At 39.7% G+C, this 14,956-nt stretch overlaps 1 protein-coding gene across 2 annotated transcripts in view; it reads left to right on the plus strand.

Moving 5' to 3' along the window:
* Positions 1–413: 413 nt before the first annotated feature.
* Positions 414–14,956, plus strand: part of CDCP1 (CUB domain containing protein 1) — a 108,845-nt gene continuing 94,302 nt past the window's right edge. For both annotated transcript variants that reach the window (XM_083378329.1, XM_083378328.1), the window contains exon 1: positions 414–634. In XM_083378329.1, coding sequence (XP_083234455.1) covers positions 559–634 — 76 coding nt within the window. In that variant the 5' untranslated portion in view covers positions 414–558. The remainder of the gene's footprint in view (positions 635–14,956) is intronic.

Below are 14,956 nucleotides of genomic sequence, written 5' to 3' on the forward strand. Positions count from 1 at the left end.
CAGCCAATTGTCTGAAATGGTATAGGGTTTCCTGCCTGAGCAGGGGGTTGGACTAGATGATCTCCAAGGTCCCTTCCAACAACAACTTCTTCTTCTTCTTCTTCTTCTTCTTCTTCTTCTTCTTCTTCTTCTTCTTCTTCTTCTTCTTCTTCTTCTTCTTCTTCTTCTTCTTATTAATTATTATTATTATTATTATTATTATTATTATTATTATTATTATTATTATTATTATTATTATTATTATTATTATTATCAAATACAGGTCTCAAGAGGGGATGGAGAGGGAATCGGAGTCGAGGGAAGAGGTGTGATTTCCTCATCACTTGCCACAGTACGAGAGGCGTCAGCGTCTTAATGAGGCACTTCCTTATTAAACAAGAAGAGGAGTTTTACCTGGAGATCGGGATTAGAGCGGGGGGAGGAGCTGGCAGTGCCTCCTGTCCGGAGGAGGAAGAAGTTGCTAGGAGTTCTTGCAGTTGCGTGAACCACAAATAGGCATGGGCCGCAGCTACTGAACTTAGGGCAACTCCGCTGCAGCCGCGGAACAAAAGGGTGGAGATGGCTCCGGCTTGGTGGGTCGCACAGCCGCTCGCCAGGCTTGTGTTCGCTGCAGTGTTGGCCCTACAAGGGGCAGGTAAGCGGGGATCGGGTGCTTCTTTTTCTTTCCTCCTCCACACGATCTCCGGGAGGGATGGAAAGCGAATCGTGCTGCTCTTTCTCTGAGTTGAGGGGAACCGGGGCGCTTTCTGGTAGCTTTGGCGGGTGGGTGGAGAACAAATTACCTGTGCGCTCTTTGTTTCTGAAGAAGGCTTTGGAACTTCCCACTTTTTTTTCCTTTTCTTTATCTACACTCGCGCTGGTTGGTCAGAACTTTTCCTTTCTGAAATATATGTAGGAAGCTTTCGTATTAATCGCCCTTTTTTCTACTTTGAGAACATGATTCGTTGATTGCGTTCTCAAATAATGCTAAGTCTGTACAAGATAGTGGTGTAAAATCTATTCATACCTCCTTCCCAGAAGTTTTATCCCTTGAATCTGACGTGATGGCGGCTTCTGCTTTCCGTCTTTTGGAGTGCTTCTCCTGCTTTGCTTCATGTCTTATTCTTTCAGATAATGCACCCGTCCTTGTACAGGTTGGAGTCCCTGGTCTGTTCATTCTCCGAATTCTATCTTTTAAGCAATTTCTGAATGCATTGCTCTAATGATCTGATGCAACCTGGATTTATTGTACACAAATGGTAATCCCACTATGAGGGAGGGAATTATAAGGAGTCTGATAGTACTGGGCCGCAGCTAACTAAATCTTATCCTTTTAAATAAAATTTGTAAGTCAAAAAAGATGCTACCAGCCTTACGATTTTTTTTGGCCACTTCAGCTCTCTACCCACAGTGTTTAGATTGTGGGGAAATGGCCCTTGGTGTATAGACTAAGAATCTTAACAATGTTCTCTATTTGGAGATATTCACCACTTGAAAATTAAGGCAGTTCCTGTTTGCAAGTAACAGCATTGGCCTATGTAAACCATACATGACTCTATAGATGGGATTCACAGAGGTGTGGAATCTCTCCTTGGTCGGTGGATTACTCATTCTCACATAGTGCCCTTTAAGAGGTTCTGGTAATCCTCAATTTACATCAGTTCATTTAGTGAGTGTTCAAAGTTACAATGGCACTGAAAAAAAAATGGCTTAGGGCCATTTTTCACACTTACAACGGTTGCAGCTTCCCACGATCATGTGACCAAAATTCAGAAGCTTGGCAACTGGTTCATAGTTATGACAGTTGCAATATCCCATGGTCATGAGATCACTTTTTGTGATCTTCTGGCAAGCAAATTCAACGGGAAAGCCATAATCACTTAGCAACTATGTTACTTAATTTAACAACTGCGGTGATTCACTTAACAACTGTACAAGGAAGATTGTAAAATGGGGCACTTAATAAATGTCTCACTTAACAGCAGAAATTTTGGGCTCAATTGTGATGGTAAATTGAGGACTACTTATATTGGGTTTCATGATTCCACTTTGGGTACGGCCAATGGAAATTGTTTATAGGACTGTACCTGGGGAAGACAGAAGTATTATTTATTGTCCCCAAATGTTAAGAACATCTAATTCCTGCATTTCTGGGCCTTGTGTAGTTTGTCCTTTTTTTCTTAAGAGATTTTATGGCTAGACAAGAAGGAGCAATAATTTTTCAAGCCATTTTTTTATAGGCAATTAACCATTCTCAGATATTTTAGTTGTTTATTGTTCCTTTGCCATGGGATGGAAAAGACTATGTTGCACTAAGCCATGGTTTGTTTAATCATACTTATCTAGTTTATTCAAAACTAATGATTTACAACACAACTACCAAGCTCATATACCTCAGTAAATTCAACCCAAAATACTACATTACGGCTTAGTATTATAGCATAGTATTATGGCGTAGATACTAAATTTCACACACATTTGTGAAATATCTTACATTTTTCCATTAATCTTTAAACTGTATCCATTAAATTGAATTAAGATGGAGCATCCACTGACATGTGGGAGCCCAGCCAATTTGATTTACCTAATTCTGGTTAAACTGCGTTTTTGTGATATGTGATTATTACATTAGGATAGGATAGAGGATGATATTACAACTTGTTTGTTTTAATAGAAGGGCATAACTTAGCGGTTGCCCTATAAAACAGATCTGATAGGCTTTCATTACAGAAATCTCATTTCTTGAAAGTAGGAAGTATGGAACAATGGACCTAGTTAATTAGAATTTTAGTGGATTTGAGATCTTCAGTCCAGACTGGATAGTTTTGCAAAATGATAAATGCTGTTGTAACTCTTGACTTTCTGCACTGATCAAGAGTCCAGTCTAGGAATCCACCTCTGATTTTAGGAAGCAAATACAGGTAGTCCTCAATTTATGATCACAATTTAGCCCAAAATTTATGTTGCTAAGTGAGATATTTGCCCCATTTTACAGCCTTTCTTAACACATTTGTTAAGTGAAACATTGCAGTTGTTAAATTAGTAACACGGTTGTTAAGTGAATCTGGCTTCACCATTGACTTAGTTGTCAGAAGGTTGTAAAAGGTGATTACATAACATTAGGACACTGCAACCATCATAAATATGAACCAGTTGCCAAGCATCTGAATTTCGATCACATGACCTGATACTGCAATGGTTTTAAATATTAAAAACAGTCATAAATCACTTTTTCAGTACCATTGTAACTTTGAATGGTCACTAAATGTTGTAAATTGAGGACTGCCTGTAGTGCTGATTCTGAAAAGCATGCATCATCAGTTCAGTGCATGTTCAGATCCAGAGAAGTGGTGATAGCTGCCCTGATTAAAGTACTGTGGTAAAAGTGTTATTCTGACTCTTGATGAAAAAGGTGTATTGGATTGACTAGATCATTCCGTGGATCTTCAGTATTATTATACATCTGAAACATTTATCTCCTTAGAATAAGTTACAAGTCTGTTCTAATGCATCATTTCATGGTGAGTCAGCTGATCAGAAGAAGCCTGTTTATTGTCACATGCTCATTTATGAACCCATTTATCTAGTATGATTGTTCAGACTAGACTTGATGGCAGTTCTATTTTAAAATGGCACCACAGTGCAGACATTTGAAGATATCTATCTTGACACCTTGAAGGAATTGAAATGAACAGCTTCATTTGAAGGAATATCTTCTATGCATGCACAAATGTGCAGAAGACCTTTGAAGACCAGCAGAGCTGCTAGGTTGTATGTAACTTGGATGTTGTAATTGGAAGTGGGCCCACTTTGTTTTGCAGATCCACATCAAAGTAGTACTTTGTCAAAACCTTGATCAAAGTGAATACTCCTTTGCCTAACAATGTGAATATTATCAGAATATTTTACAATACAACTTTTCTTCATCCGAGTTATAATAGGTTGTTAGATAATGAAATATAAAGGAATTAAAAACAACAGGCTGCAAGATTTGTATGAATACCTGTTCTGAATTCAGGTCATCTACTTAAACTACTCTACATTAAAAACGTATATCTATATTTTAAAATATACCTTTAAATTGCTACATGTATGTATTGATTTGGGAGAGATCTTTTTGCATCTTACTTTCATCATTAACTGAAGCTGAGGATAGTAGCCATCTTATTATATAGGACAATTTGAGGGATTCTCTTGTTCATTTGCTTAAAACATTTTTATATTGCTTCCCATTTTTTTAAAAAAATCTACAAGTACAAATAGCATGATAAGAATTGTAGCCATGGAGTTTTATGTGCCTGCCATTTATTTGTAAAATGCTTCAATTATTATTATTTGATTTTGATTTACCATATTGTGTGGACTTACTTACGGTTTACTCAGTAAATCATGATTATATAAAATTTCTTTAGTTAATACAGGAATTGCTAACAGTGTATTCAGTTGGCCAATATATTTAGGCTAGCACTGGGAACAGTGTCCACAGTTAACCAGAAAACAACATGGAGGTACTGTTACAGACATAAAATGGTTTTTGATCTAGTTCTAGAAGCTTAGCTGTTTCTGCAGTCCATGGATATCTTGTTCACAAAATAAACCATGTAATATTTTGAATTTGGGGAACCCATTCATGTGGTTAGTGTATAATTCTCTCTGTTGGCTGGATTCAGAAAACTGGATTAAATATTAGTAAGTGAGCTTGACAAGCTATCATACATACACAGCTCATAGAAGAAACTAATAAAATAAAGTATCCATTCTGATTAAAACACATGGTTCATGGCTTAATATGATGGTTCAAAAATTATATAATAACCCAGCCTCTTAAAATTATACTTAAATGCATGTGAATATAACTAATGATTCTTAGGGCTTAGATTTATACAAGAAATAAAAATTAAATAAAAAAATAAATTTTCAAAGTTAAATTTAAAAATTAAATAAAAATTTAACTTTGAAAAGTTAAATTTTAATCTATATAGGTAGTCCTTTACCTACATCCACAATTGTAGGAATTTCAGTCGTAAATCATAAGAGTTATAAGTCAAGGCAGCCACATGATCAGTCTGATTTTATCACCATTTTTATGGAGGTTGTTAAGCAAATCATGTGGTTGTAAGTCCAAATCCATTTTCCTGAATGGGTATTTTTTTATCTGAAACTGGTAAAAAAAACCCACAAATTGTAGTCACGTGATATATAACCAGTCATAAATGTGAGCTGGTTACCAAGCACTCAAAATCTAGTCACAGGACCACAGGAACGGTTGGTGGTGACTTTAGGGGTTATAGTCCACCCTTTCTGTAACAGTCAAGGACTACCTGTGTTATGTACTGGGCTTTTGGTACCACACCATGTGCATTGCTGGAGAGCTAACAGCTCTCCAGCAACCCAGACAGGATGTCTCCGGTCCTGCAATTGGTCAACCTTGGATGGCAAGCACGGGTTCAATCTGATTGGTTTGGGTTTGGCCATATATTGTGGTGGGGTGTGCCCCAAGTCCTAGTACAGTTCCAGCTTGAATAAAAGAATGAGTTCCTCTGTATTCAGCTGTGTGTCTTCATTCCTGCTCACCAGAGCCCACGACTTGACAGTGGCGATGAAGGTGGGATCCTTTTTCACCGCCTAAAGGGCTGAAGTTCATGAGGGGTCGGCATTACACGCTGGAGGGAAGAGGTGTCTTCCCCCCCTCTAGGCCAGTTAGTAAAGCTACACTAGCAGCTGTGTGCTCTGTGGACGCATTCCCTGAGCCCAAGAAGCAGGATCCAAGAATGCAGGAATCGAGGAAAGATGCCGAAGGTTGGCAAACTCAGAGAGTTCGATGTAAAGCATCCAGAAGAATGGCCATCTTACCTCTCGCAAGTGGAGAACTATCTACAAGCAAACCAGATTGCAGAGGAAGGCCTAAAAGCTGCCACGTTGCTGTGCGTGTGTGGGCCAGCGACTTTCGACCTAGCGGAAAATCTTTTCGTGCCAATGCCCATTGAAGTGGTATCATTTGCAGACCTTAAGAAGAAGCTGACCGGGCATTTTCAGCCCAAGATGTCGGAGATGGCGTGGCATTTTAAATTCGACCAAAGAGTGCAGCTTCCTGGAGAGACAGTTTCAGAGTTTATCGCGGGCCTAAGGCAGGCTGCACACCTTTGCAAGTTCTCGAATTTAGAGGAACGACTGAGAGTCTGTGGCCTTAGAGACAGAACCCTACAGCAGAGACTGTTTGCCAGACCCAATCTTACATTCGCTGAGGCACAGGACGAGGTCATGGCTGACGAAGCAGCCACAGGTGCAGTGCGAACAGTGCAGCCCACCAAATCTTCAAAAGTAGAAGATTCCGTCCATCTCGAGGTCGCCAAATATGTTGGAGAATCGTCAGAAGATGAAGAACCCAAAATAAACAAGCTCCAAAGGCAGCCAATTGCGCAAAACTGCGGCAACCACCAATGAGAGAATGATTACAAGGCAGTTCTCTTACCTAGATGTAAGGGGTGCAGAGGCAACCACTCCCGCACCAATTGCAGATTCCGTTTGGCCACGTGTAGAGCTTGCGGAAGGACCGGCCATATCGCGGTGGTGTGCAGAGCCCACCAGAGAGACAGGCCACCCAAATACCAGTCGGAGGAACCAACTAGGAGAGGTACTGGGGCCCAAGGTCCAGTTAGTGTGGGGTTCTTCAGAAGCCGGAGAAGTGTTTGCCGCACTGGGGCTCATCGCCCCCTTAAGCCTAAACTCAAGCTCTCGGTAGCTACAAGGAGTTCCATGTAAGATGGAATTGGACTCCAGCTCGGCGGTATCAATCATCTCGCATGACACATTCAACTTTGTGTGCAGACACAGTAACCATTGGGCTAAACTAAGGCACTCAGTTATTATTTTAACAGAGTTTCAGAACACTCACATTAAAGTTAAGGGTGAAGCCAACTTATTGGTAAAATTTAAAGAGTTTTGGGGGCACCTGGATGTCATAGTAGTAGAGGGCCAAAGAACAAGTCTTATTGGACTTGATTGGTTTCAGGCTTTGGGCATTCAAATCACAGGCATTAACTGGACACAGACAGCAGACTTCATGACTGTTTGCGAGGAATATGCGGATGTTTTTGAGTCAAAACTGGGAACTTGTACTGGCTCGCCAATTTCTTTTAAATTAGATCCTAATGTTGTAACAATTAGGGTTAAGCCTCGCAGGGTCCCCTTAGCCCTAAAACACAAAATCAATTCCGAAATCAATAAGTTGGTAGAACAGGGCATATTACAGCCTATTGATGGGGGGGAGTGGGAAACTCCTATTGTCACCCCACTAAAATCCAACGGGGAAGTTTGCATTTGCACAGACTATAAATGCACATTAAATAAGGCCCTCAATCAACATGCGTATCCGGTCCCTGTAGTCAACCATATTCTAGCCTCCTTGCAAGGGGGAACCATTTTTGCTAAACTTGATTTAGCGCAGGCGTATCAGCAATTGCCAGTTGATGAGGCCACAGCCGCGGCTCAAACAATAGTAACTCACAGAGGGGCATTCAAAGTCAAACGCTTGCAGTTTGGAGTCAGTGTTGCATTGGGTATTTTCCAAGGGATTATGGAACGCACGCTTAAAGGTATTCAGGGTGTCTGCCCCTATTTTGATGATGTTCTCATTGCCGGGGAATCCCCAGAAGTGTTGGCCAATAGGCTCAGGGCTGTTTTGCAAAGGCTCCGTGATGCGGGCCTCAAATTAAAGAAAAACAAATGTAGTATTGGGGTCTCATCAACAGAATTCTTGGGGTTCCATATCGATGCTCGTGGAATTCACCCTGCTGATTCAAAAGTGAAGGCCATCAAAATGGCTCTTAGGCCAAAATCAAAAGGAGATCTGCAAGCATTTTTGGGCCTCCTGAATTTTTATCACACATTTCTACCTCATAAGGCTGCAATAGCAGAGCCCCTCCACAGGCTACTTGATAAAAAAAAAAAGCCCCTTGGAAATGGACTAACTTACATGAAAAAAGTTTCCAGGATCTCAAAGCCCTTCTTTCAGAAAAGTCCACTGTAACTCATTACACTGAGTCTAAACCTGTATGTCTTGCATGTGATGCATCTCCCTACGGTGTGGGGGCAGTCTTAAGCCACATAGAGAAGAATGGGAAACAGGTTCCTATTGCGTTTTATTCTAGAACTTTATCTTCTGCTGAGCGCAATTATGCACAGATTGATAAAGAAGCCTTGGCCATAGTGGCTGGAGTTAAGAAATTTCATGATTATTTATATGGCAGGGATTTCACTGTCTACACTGACCACAAACCCCTTTTGGGGTTATTCACAACAGATAAGCAAACTCCCCACATACTATCTCCAAGAATGCTGAGATGGTTTATATTTTTCTCTGCATACAATTTTAAGTTAATTCATAAACCTGGGAAGGAAATGGGCCATGCAGATGGCCTCAGCAGACTACCACTGCCACTAATGGATCCTGATCCAGCTCCTGCTGCTAAAATATTGTCCATTCAGGACTTACCTGAGTTTCCCCTCCACGCAGGGGATATTGCTGCTGAAACTGCCACAGATAAAATTCTGAACAGAGTACTGTCCTGGGTATACACAGGCTGGTTGGAAAAAAGTCCAGGCTCTGAATTTCAAAGTTATTTTGTCAGGAGACATGAGTTGTCTGCACACAAGGGCTGCATTTTATGGGGCAACAGAGTCATTATCCCCACTTCATTGAGGGACAGAGTCTTACAATCTTTACATGAAGGCCATCTAGGCATTGTGCGAATGAAAGCCTTAGCTAGAAGCTACCTTTGGTGGCCTGGCCTGGATAAGGCTGTAGAAGATCAAGTTCATGGTTGCTATACCTGCCAGCAATCTAGGCCTGAAATGCCTCAGGCCCCAGTTCACAGGTGGGAAGAAACACATACTCCCTGGTCCAGGGTTCATATAGACTACGCTGGGCCTTTTCAAGGTAGTAGTGGGTAGCCACTCAAAATGGCTGGAAGTAGTTCCAATCCCTAATATGACTACTGCTAGGACCATCCAGGTGCTGAGAAAACTCTTTGCAACACATGGGTTGCCTGATGTTTTGGTTTCTGATAATGGGGCTCAATTCACTGCTGCTGAGTTTCAGGCTTTTCTTAGAGCTAACCTCATCAGACATGCTACGTCTGCACCATTTCATCCTTCTTCAAATGGACAAGCCAAATGCATGGTGAACACAACAAAGGAGGCACTCAAGTGTATTATCACAGGTGACTGGCATCATAGACTGGCAGATTTTTTGCTCTGTCAGCATTCTACACCCTGCACGGCTACAGGTAAAAGTCCTGCTGAGCTTCATTGGGGAAGGCATTTAATTACTAAACTGGACAGGTTGCATCCAGACAGAGTAGAATCCGAAGCCTCTAGAATCTAGACCAAACCCCCCGAAGGGGCTGCAAATGGGTGATTGGGTTTGGGCCAGAAACTAAGGGCCTGGAAATTTGTGGGTTCCTGGTCAGGTGACCAAAGCATCTGGACCCCTATCTTACGAAGTGTTGGAGGGAGGGCGACTGGTCAGAAGACACATTGACCAACTTAGGAAGAGGTTTCCAGAATGGTCACTAAGTGAGGACTATGGCACAAGTCCCTCCCGAAGTCCTCAACCTGGCACCCAAGCCAGCCCACAGCAGAACCACCAGGGTTTTCCCTTCTCAGCTGAAGTTGATTCCGAGGAAGAACAAGGAAGCTCGGAAGTGCAACATGGGACCCCTGACCAGGCAAACCATCTGAATCTCAGCAACCGCTGTGCCTACTCTGCAGAACAGGCTGACTCTGGGGTGGGCCAACCTGGTGATGCCAGCCAGAGCATTTCAATCCCTCTGGACGATGGAGCACAAGGGGACATGGGTCTACCCAGCCCACCGGGTAAGCTGGTAGACCATGAAGTAAGTGGAACTCCAGGCGTTCCTCCAGGCCACACAAACCCCGGCATATCTTACAGACTATATTGTAAAATAAAGTGATGTATAATGTTGTGACAATTGTACCACTACCTACATAAATTGGGGCAATTTGTAACTGCTGGCAAGCATGTTCATTGAGACATTGTTTCATCTCTTTGTAGTCCTTACTGCATTGACTAGTCATTTAGCTGTTATTTAATCTTATTGTAGTCCATACTACAAGGCACGTCTGTAAAGGTCGCGTAATGTCATTCTAACCACCTTGAATTAACAAGCATTATTTTTTATTATTATTTTGTTATTGTGTATTTTGGTTGTTGGAGTGATTCATAAGTCTTGACTGTTGTTAAGTTTATTAAGGGGATTATAGCCTGATCTTAGGAGGAAGGAGTGTTATGTACTGGGCTTTTGGTACCACACCACATGCGTTGCTGGAGAGCTAACGGCTCTCCAGCAACCCAGACAGGACGTCTTTGGTCCTGCAATTGGTCAACCTCGGGTGGCAAGCACGGGTTCAATCTGATTGGTTGCTACCATAGGGTTTGGCTATATATAGTGGCGGGGTGCACCCCAAGTCCTAGTACAGTTCCAGCTTGAATAAAAGAATGAGTTTCTCTGTACTCAGCTGTGTGTCTTCATTCCTGCTCACCAGAGCCCATGACTCAACAACCTGTATATCAGGAATTCTCAGTTTGTGGAACAGTAACTGCCCACTGCAGGGTAATGTAGGCAAAATCAGTCAAAATGTGAGCTCTGTTCTCCTGGTTTGCTGGAATTGGGCCTCTAATCTGTTTGGATAGGCAAAACTGTGAGCAAATTTTAGAGGTGTACTGTCTCCTCCTGGACAAACCTGATACGGTTTAAATATATGGTAAACCCCTCTGGATCCTAAGTTTGAAAAACCCTGCTTTGGCAGAATGTAGCAAAATTGTGGTTTATTTACCAAATCATTGTGAATGCGTAAATTAGTTCAGTATATACTTTGGATCTTCCAAAAAATGTGAATTGTACAATCTTTCTGTTTCTTCATTTGCATAGGTAGTCCTTTACTTATGACCACAACTGAGCCCAAAATTTCTGTTTCTAAGTGAGACTGTTTAAGTAAATTTTGCCCCATTTTGCGACCTTTCTTGTTGTTAAGTGAATCACTGCAATTGTTAAGATAGTAACACAGCTGTTAAGTGAATTTGGCTTCCCCATTGTGTTTGCTTGTCAGAAAGTAGCAAAAGGTGTTCACCTGATCCCGGGACACTGCAGCCGTCATAAACATGAGTCAGTTGTCAAGTGGCTGAATTTTGCTCACATGACCATGGGGGTGCTGCAATGGTCATGTGAAAAATGATAATGAGTCACTTAGTGCCATTGTAACTTTGAATGGTCACCAATGAACTGTTGTAAGTCGAGGACTATCTGCATTAGTGATTATTTTGAAAGAGAGAAAAATATTTAAATTTTGTCTTTATACTTAATTGTTTAGTCATTATTTTAATAATTAGTATATTCTTGCAGAATCCTTTGAACCATTAAACTCTCATTGTAAATATTGTAAATCTCATTACAATATTTCATATTTTGTGCTCTGAAAAGAACTCTCATTTTGCAGCATAAAATTGAAATTTGTCACCCAAAGAGGTCCCTAAATATGACTCACAGTGAGAGGCAGGAAATTGCATTTTTTAAAGTACTACTATACTTTGCTTCCTAATTGTGTTGATTCTGCACATGTTTATCATGCTAAACATACCAGTGTTTCATTTATTTGCTGGGAAAATCCAGAGTCCTAAATTCTGGGTTTGGAAAGCTTCCTTAATCCTAAAATAAATAAAGGCAAGCAAAACTGAGTCTGATATATTTGCACATCCACAAGTTTAAATAGTTGTGATAAATCCTGATAAGGCTATAAGCCACAGTGTCCGGGGTGGGGTTGGAGCTGTGATAGAAATTATGGGAAAACAGTAAGAAAACTATCTGTAATGTGAGCAAGCCAAGTACCATGATCATAACCTGAATTAAGGATGAACTGTATTGTATCAGTTAATTGTGGTGGTTATTTGAGCAAAAGCATGCCTTTGGGTTGACTATATTACATAGCATTATGATTAAGCCTTTGAACTGTTGTGTCCCAAATTCGCAAAGGATACAAGTTGTTTTTCTGAAAAGCATCTTTCACTGTATGAAGAACCCAGCGTTCCTACTGGTTTAAACCAAAGTGTTCTACTTCCTACAGTAGAAAACAGATTGTTTTGGGGAAGTTCTCAATGACAAAGCTTTCCAGCTTTGTTCTGCAATCTAGAGCTAACTATGGTTGAATATAAATAACATAATTAGTGCTCTCTATAGCTGACATGGCTAATAATCCCTGAGAGGTGTAAGCTTTATGTCTTCTGAAATGTTTTTTAAAAAGATATTTAGCCTTTATAGTTAACACTGTTTCTTTAGGTGGTAAGTTCTGTTTCCTTATAAAGCATGAAGAAAAATGTTCTTTCTGACATAATAGCTTAAAATTGTCATAAGCATTCTGGACATTTTGAATTTTCATATATACGAGTCCCAGCCAGCATGGCCAATGGCAAGAAGTTTGTTTATTAAATTTATATACTCCCCATCTCATTGTTTGGGATGACTCTAAGTGGCTTGCAATGTAATAAAATAGAGATATAAAAATTATTTAAAATATAAAAGCATATTAAAATTACAAGAGGTTAAATATAGAATAAAAGTCCATGAGTTTAAAGTGGAGCAGCAATGGTGCCTTCTCTGTCACTGCACCAACCATATCCAGCTTAAGGTTGTGGGATATGTGGTATAATTTTCTGTTTCTGAGTTGAACCAATAATGTGGAGACTCAGGGTCAATTTACCACTTGACCATGAAGTTCACTGGATGGCTTATTTTTTAATAATTATTTAATTAGTATTTAAGAATAATTATTTAATTATTGAGGTAATTTATTTGTAGAGTTCTTGTAACGCTGGAGATTTTAAGCCATGTACACTGTCCTACAAGAATAGAATTTACAGATGTACATACATTCATGAGTGGTGTTTAGTATATTATGGCCTTGCAGAAGAGTGTGAAAAACTGGTTCTGCCAATTGACATAGGGATTGAAGAGTGGCATGCAACCATAGGGGTTATAGGTGGCCTGAGGGTATTTCTTTCAACGATAACTCACTATTTTAAGTGTTTTTCTATTCTATATTCTCTAAAGAACTTTGCTTTTAATTATGTTTATTTACTTGATTTTTATGGCCTGTGAACTGTTCAGGGTTACTTGGATAATGCGATGGGTGGTGTCTAAATTTGATAAATAATAAATATATAGAATATTGTGGAGATAGCCAGTAGTGATTTATATTAACTTCATCTGAAAGTTCGGCTTCTCTTTTGTCTGAGCATCCTTGCCACAGATTTCCTGGAGAAATGGTAAAGGAGCTGGTAATTTGCAAAATACTACACAGCTTTATATTCCTTCTTTGTCTTCCTTCCCAGTGTATAAGCAGGAGGTTGGCAACAGGATTAAGGAATCCCTAACAAACTTAGAGGAATGATAATGTAATGTATCCAGCTGTCATATTTTCTGCAAGCTAGTTTTTCTTTCATTTCAAAGGCACAAGTTTGCCAATCTGAATTTGAGATTAAAACCTTTTCAAGTTGTGCAACCTGCCATCATTTTAGTATCTACTAGAAACCTATGACCTGTTGGATCATCATTTCAGAGGTATTTCTTTTCATTATAGAAAGTTGGCCGGGAGCATTGGAAATGATGGTCACATGATTGTTGCTGACTGCAACAGCACTGTAGTGGCCACAATTTTGCCAAATTTTAATCCCATGGGATTTTGAATGGATTCTGTAAATTAGCCCATCTGAGACACATTGATTCAAAAATTATCATCTTATGATACACCACATTGCCCAGTTGAAGGTTTAGTAGCATACAGATATAAGAGTTGAGGTTTTAAGATGCTGTAGCAGCTTTGACCAATATTCAATTTGAACATTTTTGTTAAATGAAACATTGTTTCAAAAGATATTTTGTTTTCTGAAATAAATTATTTCACTACATTGATCACAACATAAGGAATACAGACTTCATGTCAGTTAAGCTAAAATTCCCCAATCGTAATCATTTTTTTAGGCAACTACCAAAAAAACATGCAAGCATTGCATAGTACCCAATTCCTTGAACATGCTGACAATATGTATATATGTTGATGATTTGTTGTTACAATCAATAGATGAAGGTCAACTGAGTTTTCTGGAAAGTTTTCTGATTCAGAATTTTTTGTAATTCCCTTTTAGTCACAGCTTGAAAAATAGTGATGACTTTAAAATACTGTTTTCTAATACTACCTAGTTAGTATTCTGCCGATCAGTGTTGAATGGCAAAAGGATCTACAGGTAGTCTTTAACTTACGCCCACAACTGAGCCCAGAATTTTTGTTACTAAGTGGGACAGTTGATAGGTAGGTTTTGTCCCATTTTACGATCTTTCTTGTTAAGTGAACCACTGCAGTTGTTCAGTTTAATAACACAGTCATTAAGTGAATCTGGCTCCCCCATAGACTTTGCTTTTCAGAAGCTTGCAAAAGGTGATCACATGACTCTGGGACACTGCAACCATCATAAATATGAATCACTTGTCAAGCATCTGAATTTTGAGTCACTTTTTTCAGTGCCAATATATCTTTGAAAGGTCACTAAATAAACTGTTGTACGTTGAGGAGTATTGGTATTTTCTGAATAGATTTATATAGGCTTATGCTTACATTGAGGATTTTTTTTCATATAATACAGATAATCCTTTACTTACAACAGTTCGTTTAGTCACTGTTCAAAGTTACAACGGCAGTAAAAAAAGTGACTTAAGACATTTTTCACATTTAAAACCATTGCACTATCCTCATGGTCATGTGATCAAAATTCAGATGCTTGACAACTGACTCATATTTATGATGGTTGTAGTGTCTTGGGGTCATATAATCCACTTGCTTGTAACTTTCTGACAAGTAAAGTCAATGGTTCACTTAACAACTATGTTGTTAATTTAACAACTGCAGT

The sequence above is a fragment of the Vipera ursinii genome (genome assembly GCF_947247035.1).
Source record: "Vipera ursinii genome assembly, chromosome: Z".
In the NCBI taxonomy this organism is placed as follows: Eukaryota; Metazoa; Chordata; class Lepidosauria; order Squamata; family Viperidae; genus Vipera; species Vipera ursinii.